We start from the raw sequence: 22,068 nt of genomic DNA, 5'->3' as shown, positions 1-22,068 counted from the left end.
GATTATAAAAACACTTACTTATAACCAGATACAGAGATTCTTTCTTTCTGTAATTCAAAGAGTGGATTTGTTTACTATCCTTGTTTGAAAACATGTCTTTGTCTTTTGACTTTTAATATCGTTGGTAATCTCTGCTAATCCAAAATTGGAAATGGAGAATGCACTTGGTACACGTCTTTAAGGCACTCCTTCAACCTATTTGAACAATGCATCTCTTCTGGCTAGGGTGGTGCCATGGTATGATGTCATGGGGTGGAGCAAGAAAACCGAAAGGAGGCGTCTTCCATTTTTTTCATCTTGCTTGATTTTTTTCTCCTTTTTTTTTTCACTGCTTGAAAACCACAAGGGAGTTGCCCCCTTGCCCTCTGTAGTACATCCATGCATCCTTTGTCTACTAATGATTTGATGAATACTGTAGAAGCTGTCTTACCGAGTGGTGTACCAATGCCGTAACCTCTTGAGTTGAGCAGCCCTCCAATGGCAGTCAAATTATTACAATGCTGGGAGACCACGTAATCGGCCATGGCAGACTCCATGAGGTAGGCATAGTTTCTGTTGTTGAGAACGCGCTCAATACCATCCATGTAGGTGTTTGTAAATACGTGCTGCCTCGAACTCATGAACTCCCACATCTTCATGTAAGTGGGGATTTTCGATCTCTGTGCAGGAAATAAGAGATAAAGAGTTGAAAGTCATTCAATATGATCTGACACAGGTAGTAGTCAATAAAAAATGATAATGCTTCACCATAGTTGGCAAAATTTGTTGGGATTGACAAATTACTGCAGCAGCTTTAGAATGTGAGCATGCATACCGTTTTGCAGGAGGTATGACTTGTCAGATAGACCTGAGCCTATTAAAATCTCTTGGAATGACCCTAATACTGTTTACCAGATATTTGTGATACTATCAATGATTATCACAAGTTTTTTTTTTAATCCTCTATAGTTTTCAGTATATGTGGTACTTATAGGATGTACAGTGTCTTGTACCAACATGATACAATTGATTGGTCCATCTATCACCAGCAACCTGACTTACCGAAAAGAATTCTTCCGTGGACCCTCCTTTCCTGGTGCCATACTCAATCGATGTTTGCTTGGCCAGGTCATCGGCAGTCTGGATAGGTGACACCATCCTCTCGACCGTCAAGAAAGCAGCCAGGTTAGCAGTGTAGGAGGAGATCAAGATGAGAGAGAAGAACCACCAGAAGCCGCTGAGAACCCTGGTAGAGAACGCTCTAGGGTTGATCTCGGATCCCTGCTGCATGAGACCACCAAACGAGAACCAGAGACAATTGAAGAAGTTGAACTGGTTCTCGACCGTGTCGTAGTCTGGATTGCACGGGTGGGAGTTGTACCACTCGTACGGACTGAATCGAGCCAGGACGAAGAGGACGAAGCTGACCAGGAGGAACGCCAGGATGACGTAGAGCCAGACGTCTGGGGCCAGTGGGTTGAGGAAGGAGAAGACACCGGGGTTCTGAGGTTCAGGTACACGGAAGAGGATGGTCACTCCCAGGTACATCCAGGGTTTGGAGAAGTCTATCACCTTCTCTCTGACATAGGTGATTGTGAGAGGAGCTGCTGCAAGGTCAGCTCGCTAAAAGTATAAAAGGAGACAATTGACAGATTCTGATCATTTTTTAACGAAGATAATTACCCGAAGTGGTTTATTATGAAATGGCTGCTGTTCTTGATTAAAGATTCATAATATAGGCCTATCATCAGTAATATAGTCTGTCTCGAGGGTACCCCTTTATTTCCTTGTCTATATGATCTTATTATGATTGCATCAAGTAAAACTAAATCATGAATTTAGTTTAGTTTTCATATGAAAGTGCAGGGCTAGTAACGGGGAGGGGGGGGGGTGGAAAAGTATAAAAAAAACATATACAAATCATCAGCAATTTTTTTACTTGATAACCTTTTTTTTTACTTGTCAAATTCTTGAGGCAAATGTCGACCCATCTTACCTCCAACGAGAACAACAAGTTGGACAAAGTGAATTCCCTAAAATAAAATTGTACTTCTTGAAATGTATCAGAAGTAAGATCAAGGAATTTTATCAACGACATTTTCAAACATTGTGTCAAACAATATACAAAATACCATTGATGGATGAGAGAGGTAATTCTTCTCACCCTTTCAACTAGCTCCCCAACCATGCCATTCCAGCGACCATCGACCTCGGAGCCATAGTCGCCATCAGGAACCAGAGTGATGACGTAGTTGAAGTTCATCCTCTGTGAGATGTAGTCCAGGAGATCTATGATGAATCCCTCAAAGCGTGCATTGCCCTCCAGGGGTTCGCCATCAGGACTCTTCCGCTTCATGCAGTATGGAGGTTCCTAACGAGTTTTAGTTAGAAAAGAAATGAAACTTTGTTAAGTTCGATAAATCCATAATTGAGAAATAAATCAGAATAGGTAGGTAATGCTAATCCTCATGACTTGCCTGTAACTCTACTTCTGATTTTTCTGGTGGTTCTCATCAAAGCATGTTCAGAAATTTTATGAGGATTAAATGCTGGTTTTCAAACTCTTTCAGAATGACATTATTTTTTAAGAAAAAGCAGAGCGAGCAATTGCAGTAAAACGAGGCAAACTTTCAGTTCATCTTGATAAATGGAATCCATTGAAAAAGTCTCAAGATGTTCTTGCTGAATTGTAACACATTTTCGACTAATATATATGATTTTTAGATTGCTGCTATTATTTATGTATATTGTGATTTGATTTTGAAGCAACAAAATCCTTAATAAAAAAAATATGAGAATTGGTTGTGCAATATTTTAGGAAAAAAGAAGAAGATAATATATACTCATTTCGTAAAATCAAGCACCCCCCTAAAAAGAAATTGGAGACTACAATATTATCAAGATGTAATCGTGTAAGCGCTGATATATGGCACAATAGAAATCAGTAATATCATCTACTATTATGATCAAAATTACCTAACCCATGGAGATACTGTTCTATATGATCAATGTCAAGCTAGGTAAACAATCAATCGTTCAGGCCTTCATGATAACAGATACATGTACCAAACATGCTAGAAGTATGCCACTATAGATATATGGACATCTTGTTCTCAAACTGATGTAAATTTTTCTCATAGCATCCAAGAATAAACCAATTTCAGTGGTAAAGAAAGATATTTATAAGGGGGGGGGGGAAGACAACCTTTTTTTCCCTCTTTTGAATAAAAGGTTATATGAGCCAGACCCCCTTTAGATGTTATTCTTTCTTCCTTTTTTATTTTATTTTTTACTTCACTTTTTCTCTCGCAATATGAGAATCAGAGGGTTCAGTTGCCCCTTGTCCCCTTGAAGCACCACCCCGGGTCATGAGTAATGAAGGCTATTTTATCTTGTCAACAGGCCTTACAATTACATTTTAAAAATGTGGAGGATGACGCCACAAACTTTTATGATCTGCAAAGGTATTGAAGAGACTTAGCTAATGAGAAATCATAAGTCTTGATGACAAGAATGCATATTCTGTCATCAGAATACTGTTCTATATGACCAATGTCAAGCTAGGTAAATCATCAATCGTTCAGGCCTTCATGATAACAGATACATTGTACATGTACATGTGAAATCATAAGTCTTGATGACAAGAATGCATATTCTGTCATCAGAATACTGTTCTATATGATCAATGTCAAGCTAGGACAATCATCAATCGTTGAGGCCTTCATCATAACAGATACATGTACATGAGAAATCATAAGTCTTGATGACAAGAATGCATATCCTGTCATCAGAATACTGTTCTATATGATCAATGTCAAGCTAGGTAAATCATCAATCGTTCAGGCCTTCATGATAACAGATACATGTACATGTGAAATCATAAGTCTTGATGACAAGAATGCATATTCTGTCATCAGAATACTGTTCTATATGATCAATGTCAAGCTAGGTAAATCATCAATCGTTCAGGCCTTCATGATAACAGATACATGTACATGTGAAATCATAAGTCTTGATGACAAGAATGCATATTCTGTCATTAGAATACTGTTCTATATGATCAATGTCAAGCTAGGTAAATCATCAATCGTTCAGGCCTTCATGATAACAGATACATTGTACATGTACATGTGAAATCATAAGTCTTGATGACAAGAATGCATATTCTGTCATCAGAATACTGTTCTATATGATCAATGTCAAGCTAGGACAATCATCAATCGTTGAGGCCTTCATCATAACAGATACATGTACATGAGAAATCATAAGTCTTGATGACAAGAATGCATATCCTGTCATCAGAATACTGTTCTATATGATCAATGTCAAGCTAGGTAAATCATCAATCGTTCAGGCCTTCATGATAACAGATACATGTACATGTGAAATCATAAGTCTTGATGACAAGAATGCATATTCTGTCATTAGAATACTGTTCTATATGATCAATGTCAAGCTAGGTAAATCATCAATCGTTCAGCCTTCATGATAACAGATACATTGTACATGTACATGTGAAATCATAAGTCTTGATGAAAAGAATGCATATTCTGTCATCATTGCCATTCATTGTTATTCTTACCAATATAGTTGTAACAATCAGAGTCTTGTTGGTCAACGTTGTGTTCTTATCTATATGCATGTCCACTGGGAAGATATTCAGACCATTTCCATCCCATTGACCAACCTACATAAGGGAATTGAATAATGAATTAATAAATTAGTAAATAAATGAATAGAAAATTTGATAAGTTAATTTAGTTAATTTATTAATGAATTGATTAATTATTAGAACAACTGATTGATATATCACATATATTATATTTTTTCTCAAATACACATATAAGTAATAAGCAAAATATTTAATGAACTTTCTTAAACAACATTCATATGATATGCTAGTCATCATACATATGGTTGTCCACATACATACAGCAAATAATTATATTTACCTAAAAGACATCATTTTTTAAATCTCTTTGTTTTAATCTTAGAAAGGCTTGGGTGGGCTGATTTAACTCCCTACACATTTTTTGTTTGTTTTCTGCTGAGCTCAAACTGCTAGTGGTAGTTTACGTATCAAAATCATTGTTTCTTACCGTTTTGAACACCACAGACTGAGAATCTTGAAGTTCTGAAATGAAGAATCTTGGACTGTCCCTAAAGCCATTCCTATCAAACGTTATAGGGCCAGTCAGACCATTGATATTTGTCTAGAATTAAAAAAAAAATGAAAACATGAAGAGGGGTTATTATAAGAAAACAAGACAGAATAGATGGTTGTATGAATGATAATGGTAATGTTTTATGTAGACAATACAAGAGAGCTGGTCAGGAAGAGAGAGAAAGGAGAGATGGAGGAGAGAAAGAGACGAATCCATGCCGTTGCATGGTATTTGTATTCCCTATTTTGAAAAGTTCTACTTTGCAAGACTCAAACAATAAAATCAACAGACTATTAACATCAAACACCTCCATTTCTTCAATGTGCTGCATCACACCACTGATGATGATGATGGTTCAATTCTTTCAGGAACAGTTCTATAGTTATATCTGGTTATATAGACTTACCCCTTGGAGGAAATTGTAGTACGTGAGTCCGTCGGTCCATTCCGATTGCTCCCCGAAACAGCTCAACGATCTCAACGAAATATTCCGAGAATCTCCGAGTTCTTGAAGACCATGGGCCACCACGTTCACTGCGTCGTAAAGCAGGGCAGCTTCCGTCTAAAGATATGATGAAATGCAAATATGCCAGAAATAAATATCATTTGGGCTGGCACTGAGCAAGGGGGGGGGGGGGTGACAGGCCTCCCCCGACCCATTTAATTTTGTTTTTGCTCGTCCAAAAACTTTGCGATAGGTAAATGCTCGCTGTGAATGACAATACCCTTTTTTTGCTTGACAATTCATTTAGAAATAAAATTTCCTTTTGTATAAAAACACTGGACTACATCCTATATTTTTATGCCACAGATATAATGTACAATGATTTGCATTTCATATCTACATGTAATTCTTAGCATCAATATTAGTATTCCATTTGAAACACCTAATGCTGTCAAGTTTGATATTTTGTTTATTCCACAATTTGAATCATGCGTCTTTTTAACATATTTTATTAGCATTATAGCCAGGTGGCAGCTCTTTATAAAGTTTTTTCCTCTTTCCCCCGTCTCCTCTATCTTTGAATAATTTTGTTATTTATTTCAGTTTTCTTTTACCAGGGTAGCCCCCTCAGTTACGTAACCTGATTTACGAGAGGGCCCTTTGTATCTATTTTTAATGATAATTATGATGAAAATGGAAATGAATGAACGAATGAATTATTACTTACTGTGAGGATGCTGAAATTCCTGGTTGTCATGGTGATACTCCTAGGTCCCATCTGCATATTGTTCCATTCCTCCATGAACGCCTCGGTGTACTGGTCGTATAGATTCAGCATATGCAGTGTTGTCAGGTTAACCTTATCACCTGTATACCTTGACATGTTTATTAGGTACAGATCCTGTTTAAAAGAATAATTCATGTTGATACTTTCATTGTTTGAAGGAAAAAATAAAGACTAATTTCGTTTACACTACTGAGATAATTGGGAAACGCATGTTTGATAAAGCTAAATGACCTCAGCCTCAATAGACAAAGGGTCTTTTCACACGTGAATCTTGAATCATTGTAATGATGCTTGCGAGTCGTCTTTAGAATCATCGGACCTTTCACACGGAAATTTTGTACCGTCGTTTGAGTGAAACTTAACTGGAATTCACCTCCGGAGTAGAATTCGAAGTCTAGTTTGGTTTCACACGCGCTAAAATGTCGTCATTAACCTTATTTTTCGCTGGAATCACCATTCAAATAACGATTTGTTTTACCGTGTGAAAGGGCGGTAAGTAACACAGTCCTTTAAATGCACACTTAAAAATATCAGCGCTGCTTCTGAAAATCTGAATAGGCCATAGATTAAAGAGCGACAATAGGACTGGATTTCAAGAGTTATTTCTTTGAGCCTTTCTTGAGTCCGTTCCTGACGCTCGACAACTCGATTTAATGTATTATGCCATTTATGGATAGTATGAAAATAAAAAAAAACATAAAATACCTTTGACATCAAAAATACCCTTTTGAACAGACACACAGATTTTTGATGCAAGATATAGAAACGTGAGTTCTATATTAAAAACATGAAGTTTATAAATAAGACTCTTTACTCTGGTTATTACAATTGGATTATCATTTAATTATAAGAGAGATTACTTGAAATGAAACATGAAATATCCCACAATAAAACTTAAAACTGCTTACCAGTGAAACAAATAGATAATGATAGTAACTTCGAAGCATTTGCAATTCTAGCATCTGAAAGATAAAAGAACAGAAACTATAAAAATAATTGTTACGAGTGGTATTGTTCATATTGGTAAAACATGTGTACATTTCATGGTTTATAATTCAACAAAACTTTGCTGGAAGTAGTTATTGTTACGATTGAATTGTGAAATTGACAAAAGGACACATTCTTACATGTTGTGCTCCAATGGAAGGTTGCAAGAAACTCAATCGCAAAACTATCTTGGTTCCCGAAATCAACAATGTCTTTCAATTCATTGCAAGTTAGCAATTAATTGCTGGGCCCCGTCTTACAAAGAGTTGCGATTAATCCGATCAATCGTAACTATGGAAAGCCAGCAACATCAACATCTAAAATACATAACTGTTTGTTCAAAATATTTTCTAGAATGATGTATATTCATACATTCACTGTTTTTTCTGGACAATTCAGTATGTTTCTCTTTGTTTATAAAGGACATTGAGGAAATTTAATGACGAAAAAATTATGACATAGATGGATTTCCATATACTTGAGATTGATCGGATCAATTGTAACTCTTTGTAACACGGGGCCCTGATCTGTGTCTTGCAAAAAGGGGTATAATCCAATTTGCTACAGATAAAATCTATCACAAAATCTCGACAGAAGTTTGCAATTGATTGTAAATATTTTCTTGCAACTCCCGCTTAAGAGAGAAAAGACATAACTTTTCAAAGGAACATGGTTTAAGATACCAATGATCACTGATTATCAAAACATCTGTCCATGATTATGAACTAATGAAAAGATGATGTCCGTATCGGCTGTGAACTACAGGATCCTTGTTGGAAGAATGTGGCTTCACCTGAAGAGAATATCCTCAAGATCTTTCCGAATCCTACCAATCTACCACACCTGCTGTGTTCAATGTCAACCCATCACCTCATGTGGAGTTCCTTGGTGTGAGATGGGTGGACTCGTCATCCCCTCATCATGCCCCAGTGACACTGGCCATACCGATTCTTGACCGATCAAATTTTTTACGTGATTCCCAATGACATACCATCGATCGGTTTTAAGTCGGTTTTGATGGTGCGACCTAGCATCACACTGGTGGTAATATTGAGTTAGGGGGACATTCGACGACGCTGTTCATCCATCTATGCCAGCAGATGCAGAAAGGACATTCCATCATTAGTTTTCACTTCCACCATTCTTGAACTCACTTCAGCCATCATCAGCTGTAACAATTTTCTTATTCCAATAATTTTGATTATATTCAATTTTTCATTCTTCATAATGCATTTTTTTTTTTCGTTGGGGGTGGGTAAGACTTTGAAGAGGATGAAATCCCTCAGCTGGATGGTGGTCTTGTTCACTGCAAAAACTCCGGTGTTGATTTAACACCAGGCCGGAATCTATATATGTCCACACCAGAGAAGTATTGAAACAACACCAGTTTGGCATCAAACAGATGCCGTTTTAATACTAATTGGTGTTCTAGAAACACCTATCTGGTGTTAGACCAAAACAAAACTGGTGTTGTTTAACACTTCTCTGGTGTGGACATATATAGATTCCGGGCTGGTGTTAAATCAACACCGGACTTTTTGCACTGTTGTAACAGAGGGTTGCTGTCGAACACTAATTTCTTGTCTGTGCCTGTCTCCTCTTTCTCTCTTTACATCAATTTTCCTTTCCGTCTCTCTTTCTCTCTCCCACTTTGTCATTTACGTTAACCTGACAACACTAACAATTCTATGTATGAAACATTTCCATGGTACTGAATTATGTATATATATATTATTCAATGTCTCTAGCCTTCCTCCCCTTCCTGCGGCTAGATGTCTACACATAGGCCCGTATTCTGAAGTCGGGTTTAATTTGAACTCTTGTTTAAGTTGTGGTTTAACTATGGAAAGCCAGTTGTTACATAAATATCCAACAGTAGAGGTTCAATGTTTCAGCTCATTTGACTCCTAAAACATTAACTGCCTGGGAAGGATGAGTATGACAATTGTCTTCACCATTAAATAATTAGTGAAGAGCACAGTTAACATTAGAAGCATTCACTATAAACAAAATTTTGAAACGTTTGGCTTCCCATAATTTTAGAACAGAGTCAGACCATGGTCTTATTTAAACCCGACTTCAGAATACGGGCCTTAATATCTGTCTCACTTTCCCATAACTTTGCAAAGCAAGGTATCCCTTTAAAGTCTGATGGCCATGGTGACCTAATTCTTATTGAAGGATAAAACAACGATACCGGTATCGTGTGGGGAGTTTACGGCCTCATAATTGGGTACAGTTACGACGCTCGATATGACTGGTAACTTCTTGAAAGCATCGTATTTTTACCAGTCAACAAATATCATCACATTTTGACAAGATACGATCTAGAAAAAAACTCCACGGCGCCTCTGTCTTGTCTGTATCCATCTCTGTTAATACGCCTCAATGACAGGACTAGTCACACCAGTAGAATGCATTTGCTGCCGATACCAACCGGACACTACCTGTGGGCATGGCGTGTGTAACATTGTTGGTTCGATCTGATGACAGTCTTGTTCGGTGTGACAAGGACGGTTTATTGGTGCCGAGTTCAACACGTTCAAGCGGCAAGTGACGAAGGTAAATTGGGGTGCAACCCTGTAAGAGGATGACGATTTTTTTTTTCAAGTTCAAAGAGGAGACGACATACTGTGTGGGATGAATCGAATTCCTCTCCTAAATCATATTAGATGACCCAACTATGCTTGAGACATTGGGATCTTATTTCCTATTGGTGTCGTGTTTCTTCCTCAAGGCGTTTGCAAAACAGTAAGCCAAGAGGGAGGCAATAGTTCTGTCAATAATGCCTGGATAGGGTGACGACGATATCGACAATGTTTAGTCGATCACCGTCGAAACCGATATCGTCAACATTTGAAGACTTGTTTATTCTGGTGTTATTCAGACAAGCAGCCTGAGCCAGCAGACACTGTTCTGAGCTGCGAACTTTAACAAATCACGAGCCACATAAAATGAGTAACGAGTAGTGACTCGAGTGTACGTCATTATTTTATCTATTTTTCACAATTCCGACAGATATTCAAATGTCAAATATTTCTTGGTCGATAAACACACGCGCGCCCTTTTTGCACTCAATTTCTCCCCCCTTTTTTACCGTATTGACTCACTTCGGTAAAAATGGCATATTTACATTAAATTATTTGAATATGGCTCTCAGGGGGGGGGGGCACGAGTCGGATGCCCCCCCCCCCTGGATCCGCCAGTGTTCCAAACATTACCGATAGTACGTCATTGAAAATATGTTAGTTTTGGTCGGTCCTAGCCTCGTTTCATAAAGACTACTACAATTAATTCTTTATCAGCCAATAAAATTGAATGATTTTAGTAGCTTATAACTATCATTGCAAATTCGTTATTGTAACTAGTTTTATGAAACGGGCCCCTTGAGTCGATCTGGTAAGTGTGACAGCGACGTTACCATGGTTACAGGCATTAAAACTTTCTTCCAATATATAGGGCCTAAGCACTTGTCTTGCAATTCCTTCTGTTCTTCCTCGCATAATTATCATACTCTTATGTTTGCCTCGATACATTTCCCTCGAATATCGGAGGAAACCGAGCCATGCACCGCAATTACGCAATTATCTCTCTATGCGACCTCTGTGATGATATCGATTATCACAATTATGACAATTTTCTCTCTTATCATTCATACATCTTGTTAATATTTCATTTTGTAATTGCTGAAACGCATTAGTATTAATTTCTAGTATCTTTGAAGTTTGATGTATAGTTTGTATAATTATATTTGTTATGGATTTATTGTACAATTTATAATCATGTTTCAAATAGTTTGTACAACTTGCTTATGGAATGTGAATGTTTATTTTGATTTGAGAGAATACAATAAAACATCCTTCAAAAAAAAAAATGACAGGTTTACCTACAACAGCCGCACCAATGAAACCGCCTCCAAACCGACCGATGATTATGTCATTTGTAATAACGTAATAACTTTGATCGATCTGTAATCGGTTTCGTCGGTGGAACTGTGGCAGTACCTGCTTTGAAGGACAGAACCTGTTTATCCGCCAGTCGGAGCATCGCCTTAAAACGTATCAGGTGCTTAGAGAATGCGAGCACCAAGGTCTCGAGATATAAAGATAAAAGTTGACGAGTTCTATTTCAATGCACATGGTCACACTCACCGGCGCGGATGGAGTCAGGGCGAACGCTGGGGAGCGTTTCATAAAAAAGTTATGTCAGTGATTTTCACCGACGGATGCTGTTAGCTACCGCAAATCCTTGCATCTGATTGGCGGAGAATGAATCGGTCAGTGAAAATCACCTGATAAAACAATACGTGAAATACTCCCCATTTTGCTATCTAAGCCAGATATGAACATAGGGAATACTGGAGTAGGGCCTATGTATCAAAGAAAAAATTAATTCGGACAATGTGAGAATGTTGAGAGGGTCAGAAAGGGGAATATGAGAGGGTTCATTGGAAAGATGGATTTTAAATGGGTATATTCAAGGGTGGTGCAAGGATATATTGATAGCGGGAAGAAGGGTGATACAGTGTTATAGAGTTTTCATGGAAATCTTTCTTCTTTTTCCTCCCGTTTTTCCTTTTCTCCCATTTTTTCCCACTTCTTGAGGGTGATACAGTGTTATCTAGTTTTCGTAGAAATCTTTTTTCTTTTTCCTTCCCTGTTTTCCTTTTCTCCCATATTTTTCACTTCTTAAAAACCACAAGGGCGGGAGTGGGGGGGGGGGGGTGTTAAGCCCCTGCACCGGCGCTCCTGGTGTTAAAACTACTACTCATGTACCTACTTTCTTGTTTTGAGAAATGGTCGGAGTTTCATGTTTAGCAATTTGTAAAAAAAAACCAGAGAAGATGAAGTGAAACCTTGATAAAGGGGTCCGACCGACTTTTTTTTATCAAAGAGAAAACTTTGTGCATATTTACACGTCAGATAACAATGATAAGTAGTAGGTTTACTTTCTTCGCTTTAATTGGCAATGCTCGGTCATACCGGCGACACTTACTCCAAACCGACAAAAGCTTTTACGTTGACTACCAATGACATACAATCGGTCGGTTTGGAGTCGGTTTCGGTTACAGTCGCATCAATGACACATGCACCAAACCGACAAGAGCATTTACATTGACTACCAATGGCATACCATCGGTCGGTTTGGAGTCGGTTTCGGTTACAGTCACATCAATGAAACATGCACCAAACCGATAAGAGCAAATACGTTGACTACCAATTGGTCGGTTTGAAGTCGGTTTCGTTGATGTGACTGGGGTTTTAATTAATGAATAGATCATATACCTGTTCAAGCAGAATGGGAAGCGTCTCTCTCTTGCAATCAACGATGACATGGTTCGAGCCCGATGTCTTTATTCTCTTCAGGATAGTCTTGTGATTGGATCCTTTCATCCTCTCCACACTCAGTTGCATGTGTACGCTAGAAGATAACTTAAACACTCCTTGGAGTCTTTCTAAAGCTGTAAACGAAAAAAAAACCCGATATAGAATAGTAAATGGAAGTGAGTTTTTACCTTATTGCTAAGAGAGCATGAATGCTTTTAAGCCAGCAACCAGAGGACTGACAGCTTAAGGTCCTCTCCGAGGGACCTGGTAATGAGGATTAATGCATTACCAAAGTGCACTAGCGCACCAAGTGGGAACCGAACCTGGGTTACCGGAATCTGAAATCCCGCTCTATTGACTGTTGACTGAGCTATCCAATTTTTCAGGATGTCACTATCAATAATAATAATCCATTTTCAAAAGCTAAAACTCATTATTATGTTGATACTATAGGATAACCAGATATATTTTATTGGATATTGATTATGGTAAAAACAATATATGAGGAGGATGGTAAAAATTGAAAAGAGCATCTGTCATGAACTTCGTTCTTATTATTTTCATACTGACATTAGACCTGTGTAAACAAATTATTATATTAACTTGTTAAAAATTACATAAAAGGTAGGAACATCAACAAAATCATAATTAATGATGACGAATGGAGACTGTTTCTGTATAAGTTCTTGACCGAGTAAAATGGACAGCAGGGGTAAGTGATAAATGGGTAATGATTATTAACAACTAATTAGGAAAATAAAATATAGAAAAAAAGCTAAATGAAATGTGTTCTTCACTGCAGTACTGGCAGACGCAACAGACCAGATTATTTTCAGATATAAAAAAGCTATGATTAAAAGCTGTAAAGAAATGGAGAGTAAATAGGCCTAATTAAGGAAAATAAAAATAATTAAACATTAACTTTACATCATACAGGCATGGATAGACGAGATTATTAAAACGATCTTAAAGGGGGTTCAATAGGAAAGACAAACAGAGGTAGAAGAGAGAAAGAGAGAGCGCTTAAACGGGGGGGGGGGGGGGGGGGGGAGGGGGGGGGGTAGAGCAAGAAAGGCAAGGGGTACAAAAATGTAAGTGGGCCAAGTGTGAAATGATGAGTCGTCAACTAGCCTCAGTGGTTTTTTATTTAGATCGTGTTTGAGTGGAATTTCCATACTCGTCTCCCATGACAGTAATTAATGTTAGAAGTCGGGATATAAAACAATTCACCCTTGAGACACAGAAAGTAGGGCAAACATTCATCATCCATTCATCTCTCCTCGGATTAACCTAAAACAACTCTCGTTCATTTCCATTCATCCTCCGCGACGGCTCAGCTCCCCAAACCCTTCGCTAATCAGCGAGATGTAATTAAGGGTCCACCAGCCGAAATGGAAGGGTGTTCGGTCGGTTCGTGATTGCCGCACTCCGAGTGCATAGCCTTCGGCAGCCGCTTGCTAACCGTGTAATACTGATTGCTCGTTTTCCTTGCATACGTTCTCATTGTATGAATTAACATTCTGAATTACATTGTCGTTGATTTATTAATCGACATTCATTATGAATTCTTTAAAGATATTTCCCTTAATTCATCATTACATTGTCTAGTGGGAAATCCATTTATATGTTGTTGTTTTTTTATATATATAAAGGCCTCTCTGAACATCCAAAATAATGATGGTCGGTCGAATGTCCTTTGGGCACTATATAACATAATTTAAAGAGTCATCACGACGCCCTTATTTTGGTTTCATTTTTTTGGTCATGACCACTCTTGCAAGGAACTAGGGAGATAAAAAAATATTGTGAAAGGTTTATCTACCTTGCATCTTCGTAGGAATATATAACGTGATAATCATAATTTGTTATATCATTAATTTGTGATTAAGCTTCCTTGTCACACAATGCCGTCTGCAAGGCTAGGGGTGAGGGGGGGGGGAGTCTGTCGTCTAAGTCCGTCTTAAAATGGCGTCTTTAATTCTTGACTAACTTCTTCTCTGTCGTGCAATATGCCTATATCACGTTGAATCATTCACTATTATCATTATTTCACGATTTAGCTTCACTTATATCACTTTGAATTTATGTTGTATTTTGTAACTTTTGTTTGTATCAGTCTCCCGACGGTTTTAACGAGGATTTTTTTCTTCAAATAAACCGAAATGAATCTGAATCTTTAAATTTGTGACGCAACCTCGGTGACGCAGTTATGAGGCAATAAAGTGTAATTCGCTTGCGCATAAGAGTATTGCTGTATAAAATGTATATATTTTCTTTTCGTTTCGTCTCAAATCCGCATTTTAGAACATGATATAAAAATCTGTCTACGTCTAGGAAGACATGTAAATCAGCTCAAAGGAATGAAAGAGGTTCTTAGTTTTCATTTCTCAGAACTGATGGCATTGATAACTTGAAAGGTCTATACCAATAATCGTTAAACTTACCTTCATCTTCATCATACATGACGGTAACCTTATGCCATTTGTAATGTTGCACTATATCAACCAACAATGAACTAATGTAAGTAGCATGGGGATACAAGCTGATAGTGTTCGATAATGTCCCCATTCCTCCAAACTGTCTCCGTGTGTCGATGTGTGGTACATCAACCGTTTTACACACTGATCGCACGGCAAGAGCGCCATCTGTCGACGTAGGACCGATCACAGCTGCTATTCCGTTTGCATGTTGAAGTTGAGCGCAAACTGGAAATAAAAATAATAATAAAACGAAATGATATTAGCATTGTATCATTAAATCATTAATAAGAAAATAATAACGTCAGTACATAAGCGATATTTTAATCATGTATTCGTAGAAATATCTGACTGTTTTCGGAGAAATATTTTCGAATAGCACCCCGTTGTAATGGAGACTTATTGATTTTGAGAATACATACTTGAAGATACTGGATATTGGTTATAGAAGCATTTAAGTTACCATGAATGAATATTTTATCGTTTGCCTTCAGGGAAAATGTGGCTAAATTATTTTGTTATGACACAAGCCGAGCCAGTCCGGCGAATCTTAATGCTTGTGATGATCTATTGGCGGTAAATTAATGGGTAATATCGCAAGAATGATTGTCTCTTCTTTGATAGTCGAGAGGAAAATATAGATCGGGAAGGGAGAGTGGCGAAAGATAGATCAGAGGGAGTGGTAGAGAGAGGCAGAGACGGGGAAAGGGATAAAGAAAGAGAGAGCGAGAGCGAAAAGGGGTGGGGGAGAGAGGGAGATATATACTTTTTTTTTGGGGGGGGGAACGAAAGCAAGGATTTCAAGACAAATGGTAAATAATAAAACTTAAACAGAAAAGCAAGATCGTGAAAGCATTTACAGAAATTCTACGAATTGGGGACATTTCGTTTTTAATATAATGGCGGGGCACTGACTTGTGATACAACATGTGCATGGGCAACCGGACGGAAGAAAGGAGAACATTAATAAGTGTTCGACTACTCGAACAAATCACAATAAAATTCCCTTATTTATGACCACGACAGGCAAAACCAGAGCCCGATTTTCATTAAATTGCCAAAAATATGAGAAATAGTGGAACGCACTTTTGTTGTCAGCTACTTAATGCATCTGAGATGTATTCCTAAATTGGATTCAAGTAAACTGTCATGGGTCAAGTTAATAATGCATGTATACTGCATGTCATACGTGTCATGTGAGCAACTCTTGAAATATAGTGCAGGCGGAATGACACGTTAAAAAAGGTTCGGTTACCATGGTAACCGTTCACTTTGAAAAATTAATCAACTTCGAAATTTTTTAACAGCAACAGATATTACATTTTCATAAAGAAACCATCACTATGTGTAATACCTACGATCATTTCCTTAATAAATGTATTCCTGAAACAAGGAGTTCATTTTAAAAATGCGTCTCATCTTCCTTGTCAGAAGGTCATGACCTCATGTGGTGACCTTTGCTGTCTTTTATCAAGACTGGCTCCAAGAAGTAAGTAGTCATTGAAGATGAAAATGAGAGAAACAGCCGGATTTAATGACGCTCTTCATTAAATTCGTCAAGGTCTAAGACCTATTAACTTGTCAAAATGAAATAATATAGAGCGGTGTTTTCTGATGATCAAACTCAGTATGCCGAAGGAGTTGTTATAACTCTTAATGGACCTTTGTCCGCGGGTGAAGTCTGTACAAGACTCACTCCCTGATATTCGAGTGTCACTAATTAATCTATCAGATCTATTTGAGGGGTTAATAGTTTCATGTCCTTGTCACTTTCTATTACATTTCGATGTTATTAAGAAACGACGAGCAATTAGGATATAATGCACCAACGAATATCTGCACCGTCCCAAGATGATATAGGTTTATGAGAAATTATGAAGAAACCCTGTCTGGTTTTTTTCATAAATTCTGAAATTTATTTGGAATAAACAACCAATAACTAAATTGTAACTTGTATTTTTTGTTAATCTATTTACTGAATAAATAAAAGTAATCACTGATTCGAAGACATTTAGTGTGGAGAGAGCGGTGGTGACGATGATAATGACAATATTGGTAATGATGGTGATTTTGATGGTGATGATGATGATGATGACGATAATGACAATGATGATAATGACGACGATGATGATGACGGTAATAATAATGATGGTGATGATGACGGTAACGATGATGATTATGATGATAATGACGACGACGACGATGATGATGGTGATAATTATGATGCTGGTAATGATGATGATGATGATGATTGTGATGGTGATGATGATGATGATGGTGATTTTGATGGTGATGATGATGATGATGGTGATTGTGATGGTGATGATGATGATGATGATTGTGATGGTGATGATGATGATGATGATGATTGTGATGGTGATGATGATGATGATGGTGATTTTGATGGTGATGATGATGATGATGATTGTGATGGTGATGATGATGATGATGGTGATTTTGATGGTGATGATGATGATGATGATGATGATGATTGTGATGGTGATGATGATGATGATGATGATTGTGATGGTGATGATGATGATGATGTTGATTTTGATGATGACGATATTGGTAATGATGGTGATTTTGATGGTGATGATGATGATGACGATAATGATGATTATGACGATAATGACGACGATGATGATGATGATGATGGTAATGATGCTGGTGATGATGATGATGCTGATGATTATGATAATGACAAGGATAATGATGATGATGGTCATTGCTGCTGATGACGATGATAGTGATGATGATCATGATACAAGTTTATTTTCTTTCTCTCTCTACTTTGTAAACAGGAATTCCTCTATATTTATAAAAATGCAGTCCTGCATATTTTAAAGGAATATCATATTTTATCATTTATATTATTTCGTGACTGGGAATCTTAATATATATCATATCGAAATCAATTGAACTTTTTCATATAGAAATTAAGAGGTTAAACGACACGCTGACGCTTTGTAAAAACCATATATGGAATTTTAGCCTTTATCTCAGTACATGGGTAGGAATAATTATGACAGCTTGTTGATCAGAGCAGACGAGAGTAATTCATTCAAACATTTGGGGCAGCTGCTATCGGCTAGTAGCAGACGTGATGTCCATTTATTGAGATGGCTTGTCAAATTGAAGAATGGAAAGCTAACGAAGATATGAACATATTGAAAAACGGCTGACCATCATCTCAGATGAGTGTGGGTTTATTAGTTTGTATATGAAATCAGGGAAGAAACACTATATGGTGTGGAGACCATTTAAAGTAAGATCGGCTTTAAAACTTGGTTTATCCCGTTACTACACCATCGACGTTGTTGCGAAATAGAATTCAATCGCTATTACACTGTTTTCGCACTCTGAACCATTTTTTGTTTTCGAATCCAGTACTCACAAGCTAAAGTTTTATTTGTATTGGGAATTCATGCTGATTAAGGCACACAATTATGTAAAAATGAGAAATCATTCGGTTTAACAGTAAAAAATAAATACATAGTTCTGCAACTCAAAGCTATCAATAATAATATCTTTATTTCCTTAATTTGCGCCCCTCTTTGAACTGTCGAAGTAACTGATCTTGAAGCTAGGCCATGTGATCAGTCTGGGACAAAAAGACTTTCAATCTATACCCTGGTAACGTGCAATATTTTTCTCCCTCCCTGAAAAATTCTTTTTCATATCCATCAATTTTGGTATTCACTTCCAAAACCCAATATGTTGCCATCTACATTAGATCGATAAAATGTCTGGATCATGAATCATTAGTTCACCCTTCCTCGAACAATCTCATTCTTGGTAACTTTTTCCACCCTTATAAAGGAAGGCGGTGCATATTTTCGTATGATGATGATTAATGAAGCAAACATTTCCAGGACGGTAGGAGTAATGAGGGGGGGGGGGGGGGGTTGTCGCGGGGAAGAATGATGTAACGTGCGCACAGAGAATACATCAATTTCATACGCATGATCATGAGTCATACAAAAAATCCGTTAATTACCTTCTTTCATTCTCTTTCATCCTCCCTCAATCTTTCTCTCGCTCGCTCTCATTCTTCTCTACATTCTTACCTCTCTCTGCCAATCATGTTCCCTTCTTTATTATCGTTTGTCTATGTCATGTCTGTCTTCTTCCCCTATATCGTTTCTGATTATCTGTAATTCTATATTATTGTTATTTTCCATATTTTTTTTCAATTTCATTGAAACGTTTGTCTTCATCTTCCTTCCGCTCTGTGATGTCTCCCAATTTCTCGATCTCTCTATTTTTAACATTGTTTCATTATCCGGCTATGTCAATCTTCTGTATACATTCTCCGTCATCTAGTCTCGTTCGTGTTGTTACGTCTGTTATTATACGCTCCAGGTTCTTAACGTTGTCCCAGAAAGAAAGTGTATCATGACTTATTAACATTCAATCTCGAGTCCCTAACATTTTATGGTCAAAGCATTCTTGATTTGTGAGTACAGCCCACTTCTCCCTAGAACGTATGTCTACCAGAAAGTTGATATAGCTTCACAAAGCCTAGTGTCATTTGCGCCTTATGGTACCCCCGGAGTTGAATTAACGTTTACCAATTGCGATGATTTCCCAAGAGAAATCACATTTTGCTGGATCGTGTGGAGGCCTTATAACTGGTGGTATGTTCAAATGCTGTTTATATCAAGATTACGTAATTATCCTCTACGAAAGAAAAATAGTTTTGTTGTCCTATAGCCCTTAAAATCGTCCGCAATTATTTTGTTAGTGGCCCTTTGGGGGTCCGCCAAATCCTCCCTGCAAGATCCGCACATGGTATTTCCCGCGCGATTTCGCTGTAAAAATCAAAGAGCTGTATAAATAATCTATAACCAGTCTGCAAACCGCGTGAATTATGACGACCCTGCCCTGTTTACAAAGATTAATAACACTTGCCTGCGGCATGTCTAGATATGACCATTTCATTTGAAATATCTAAAATTAGGGAATGGTTTCAGGATCATGGAGGCAAATGAAATGAAAAATAAAGCATCATCAGAATGGGTTCTCCCGCTAGATTAAAAAAAATAATACAATCGTTCTTAGAATCTGGTTTGAGCATGTGCTATCCCAAAATAGCAAAAATGACCGTGTTGTCTGCAGAACACAATTCATTAGCTTATTTCTTTTTTTTTTATTTTAAGTGTGACACCCTCGACACCCGCTTTCCTCTGGCGACACTTTGGATCTTAAGATGAGAGCGGGAGACAGAAGAGGATGGGCTTAGTCTCTGATTAATTGGTTCTGGTCTCTTGAGTGTGTGAGGACTGGAAGGCTTCATCGAGATTAAAACACAGGCTAGTTCATTCAGTGACAGTTTGGCCTTGGTTTGGCGCAAGAAAGTGGGTACAATCCTATTCCGATCAGATCGGATGAGGATGATTATGGAAACTGTCAATAACATCCTAGTTCTATAAAACATGTAAATTGTAAAGCATTTGCTCACGATTTGTTTATTATCATCATGATAATCGTTTCTCTGTGTAACCTGACCCATATTATCTTCGTTTTCTATTTCATACCTTACTACATGTCTATTCCCTGTCTCTTTATACTTGCTATACACCTTTATTCTACACCTGTCATTCCGGGGAGCATTAATTATGAAGGGTTTCCCGAGTGATATTCACCGACTTCGTTATATGGTCTGAGCCAATCGGATACAAGGATTTTCAGTAGCTTATTACATAAATTGGTGAAAATCAATGACCTATTATTATAATCTCTTTTTGAAATGCCCCCAGAACTGCCCTCGATCTCCCTTTTCTCCCCACCCCCGCTTTTCCCATCTTAGATCTTTCTTTCCATGTCCATTACCCACTTTCGCTCTGTTACACTTTTTATTTCCCTATCCCTCTCACCTACTCTCATCAATTCTTCTTCTTCTCTCCTTCTATCTTCCTTAGATGGTAAAATTGTTTGCCTTGGTCGGTAGAAGATGCAGGCAATCAGCATTTTCAATTATTTTGAAAATAGAAATATACGAAAATACTGAATAAATTGAAAATCTCTTGAGAACACGAAGCTAGGTAAAGGTCCAGATTAGATGGGATATGGATATGGATATCTGGAATATATTCCCCCAATTAACAGGAATTTGTGACTTGAACATTGCGCGTGTGGAAGCTCGCGAGCATGGTAAATTGAAAAGGATTGGCATGTAATTTAAACTTGCATTCAAAGTAGATTATGAATTTAGCAAATCGAACGAGAAAATTCAGAACATCTTACAGATTATGAAAAAAGTAAATAGGGCAAAGCAGTGTCGAAATATTGTATTAAGATGGGAGAATTTCTATTTCATCCACAAATCGGTATAAAGTGCAATGGCATGCAAGCGAGCCTTCGCGCAAGGTTTTCGGAACGCGTCATGCTTCTTGTGGTACTTGAGTAGAAATTAAGTACACGACTGGGGCATGTCTGTCAACTCGAATAACGGTCTCCCAAATTCTCCTACATTGAAGGATGACCATCTTTGAAGTTCTTGGTCACCAAGCATTAGCCCCAGGCGGTGTGGATAGAAGGGGAGGGCTTCTTTTTATTGGAAATCTATTAGTGGGTGGGCTAAGGATATCATCTTCTGTGCTTTCATAATTGTCATATTTGTCATATTTTTCTTGGATAACAGTATGACGTACTTTGGAAAGGGAACACGGGAAATTGCTTTGTGATGACTTTCAATTTTTATGTTAGCTTTAAGATGCGAAGTAATGGTTCATCTAGGGGCTTTTCGTTCATTCTTTAGAAATTACACCACATTAAATCTCCGGCTCAATATTTTGTTTTGCCATATTTATTTTTTATTTGATTTCCTTTCATAATTATCTTTAATTTTTTAATTCCTTAAAGGATTATTTTTCACATCAAGCTAAGGTTTTTTTTT

The 22,068-nt window shown here is 37.6% G+C and overlaps 1 protein-coding gene across 1 annotated transcript in view; it reads right to left on the bottom strand.

Annotated features, from left to right (window-relative positions):
- Window positions 1–21,140, bottom strand: part of LOC129259435 (glutamate receptor ionotropic, kainate 2-like) — a 28,045-nt gene extending 6,905 nt beyond the window's left edge. Inside the window, exons 1-11 of the mRNA XM_064099022.1 lie at window positions 21,047–21,140; window positions 15,135–15,395; window positions 12,649–12,824; window positions 7,285–7,338; window positions 6,317–6,490; window positions 5,551–5,706; window positions 5,079–5,192; window positions 4,562–4,666; window positions 2,144–2,350; window positions 1,042–1,602; window positions 431–659 (exon numbers count right to left, since the gene is read on the bottom strand). Of these exons, the coding sequence (XP_063955092.1) occupies window positions 431–659; window positions 1,042–1,602; window positions 2,144–2,350; window positions 4,562–4,666; window positions 5,079–5,192; window positions 5,551–5,706; window positions 6,317–6,490; window positions 7,285–7,338; window positions 12,649–12,824; window positions 15,135–15,395; window positions 21,047–21,140 (2,131 nt within the window). The remainder of the gene's footprint in view (window positions 1–430; window positions 660–1,041; window positions 1,603–2,143; window positions 2,351–4,561; window positions 4,667–5,078; window positions 5,193–5,550; window positions 5,707–6,316; window positions 6,491–7,284; window positions 7,339–12,648; window positions 12,825–15,134; window positions 15,396–21,046) is intronic.
- Window positions 21,141–22,068: the final 928 nt, after the last annotated feature.

The sequence above is a fragment of the Lytechinus pictus genome, chromosome 4 (assembly GCF_037042905.1).
Source record: "Lytechinus pictus isolate F3 Inbred chromosome 4, Lp3.0, whole genome shotgun sequence".
NCBI lineage: Eukaryota > Metazoa > Echinodermata > Echinoidea > Temnopleuroida > Toxopneustidae > Lytechinus > Lytechinus pictus.
This window is presented reverse-complemented; position numbering and strand designations above follow the sequence as displayed.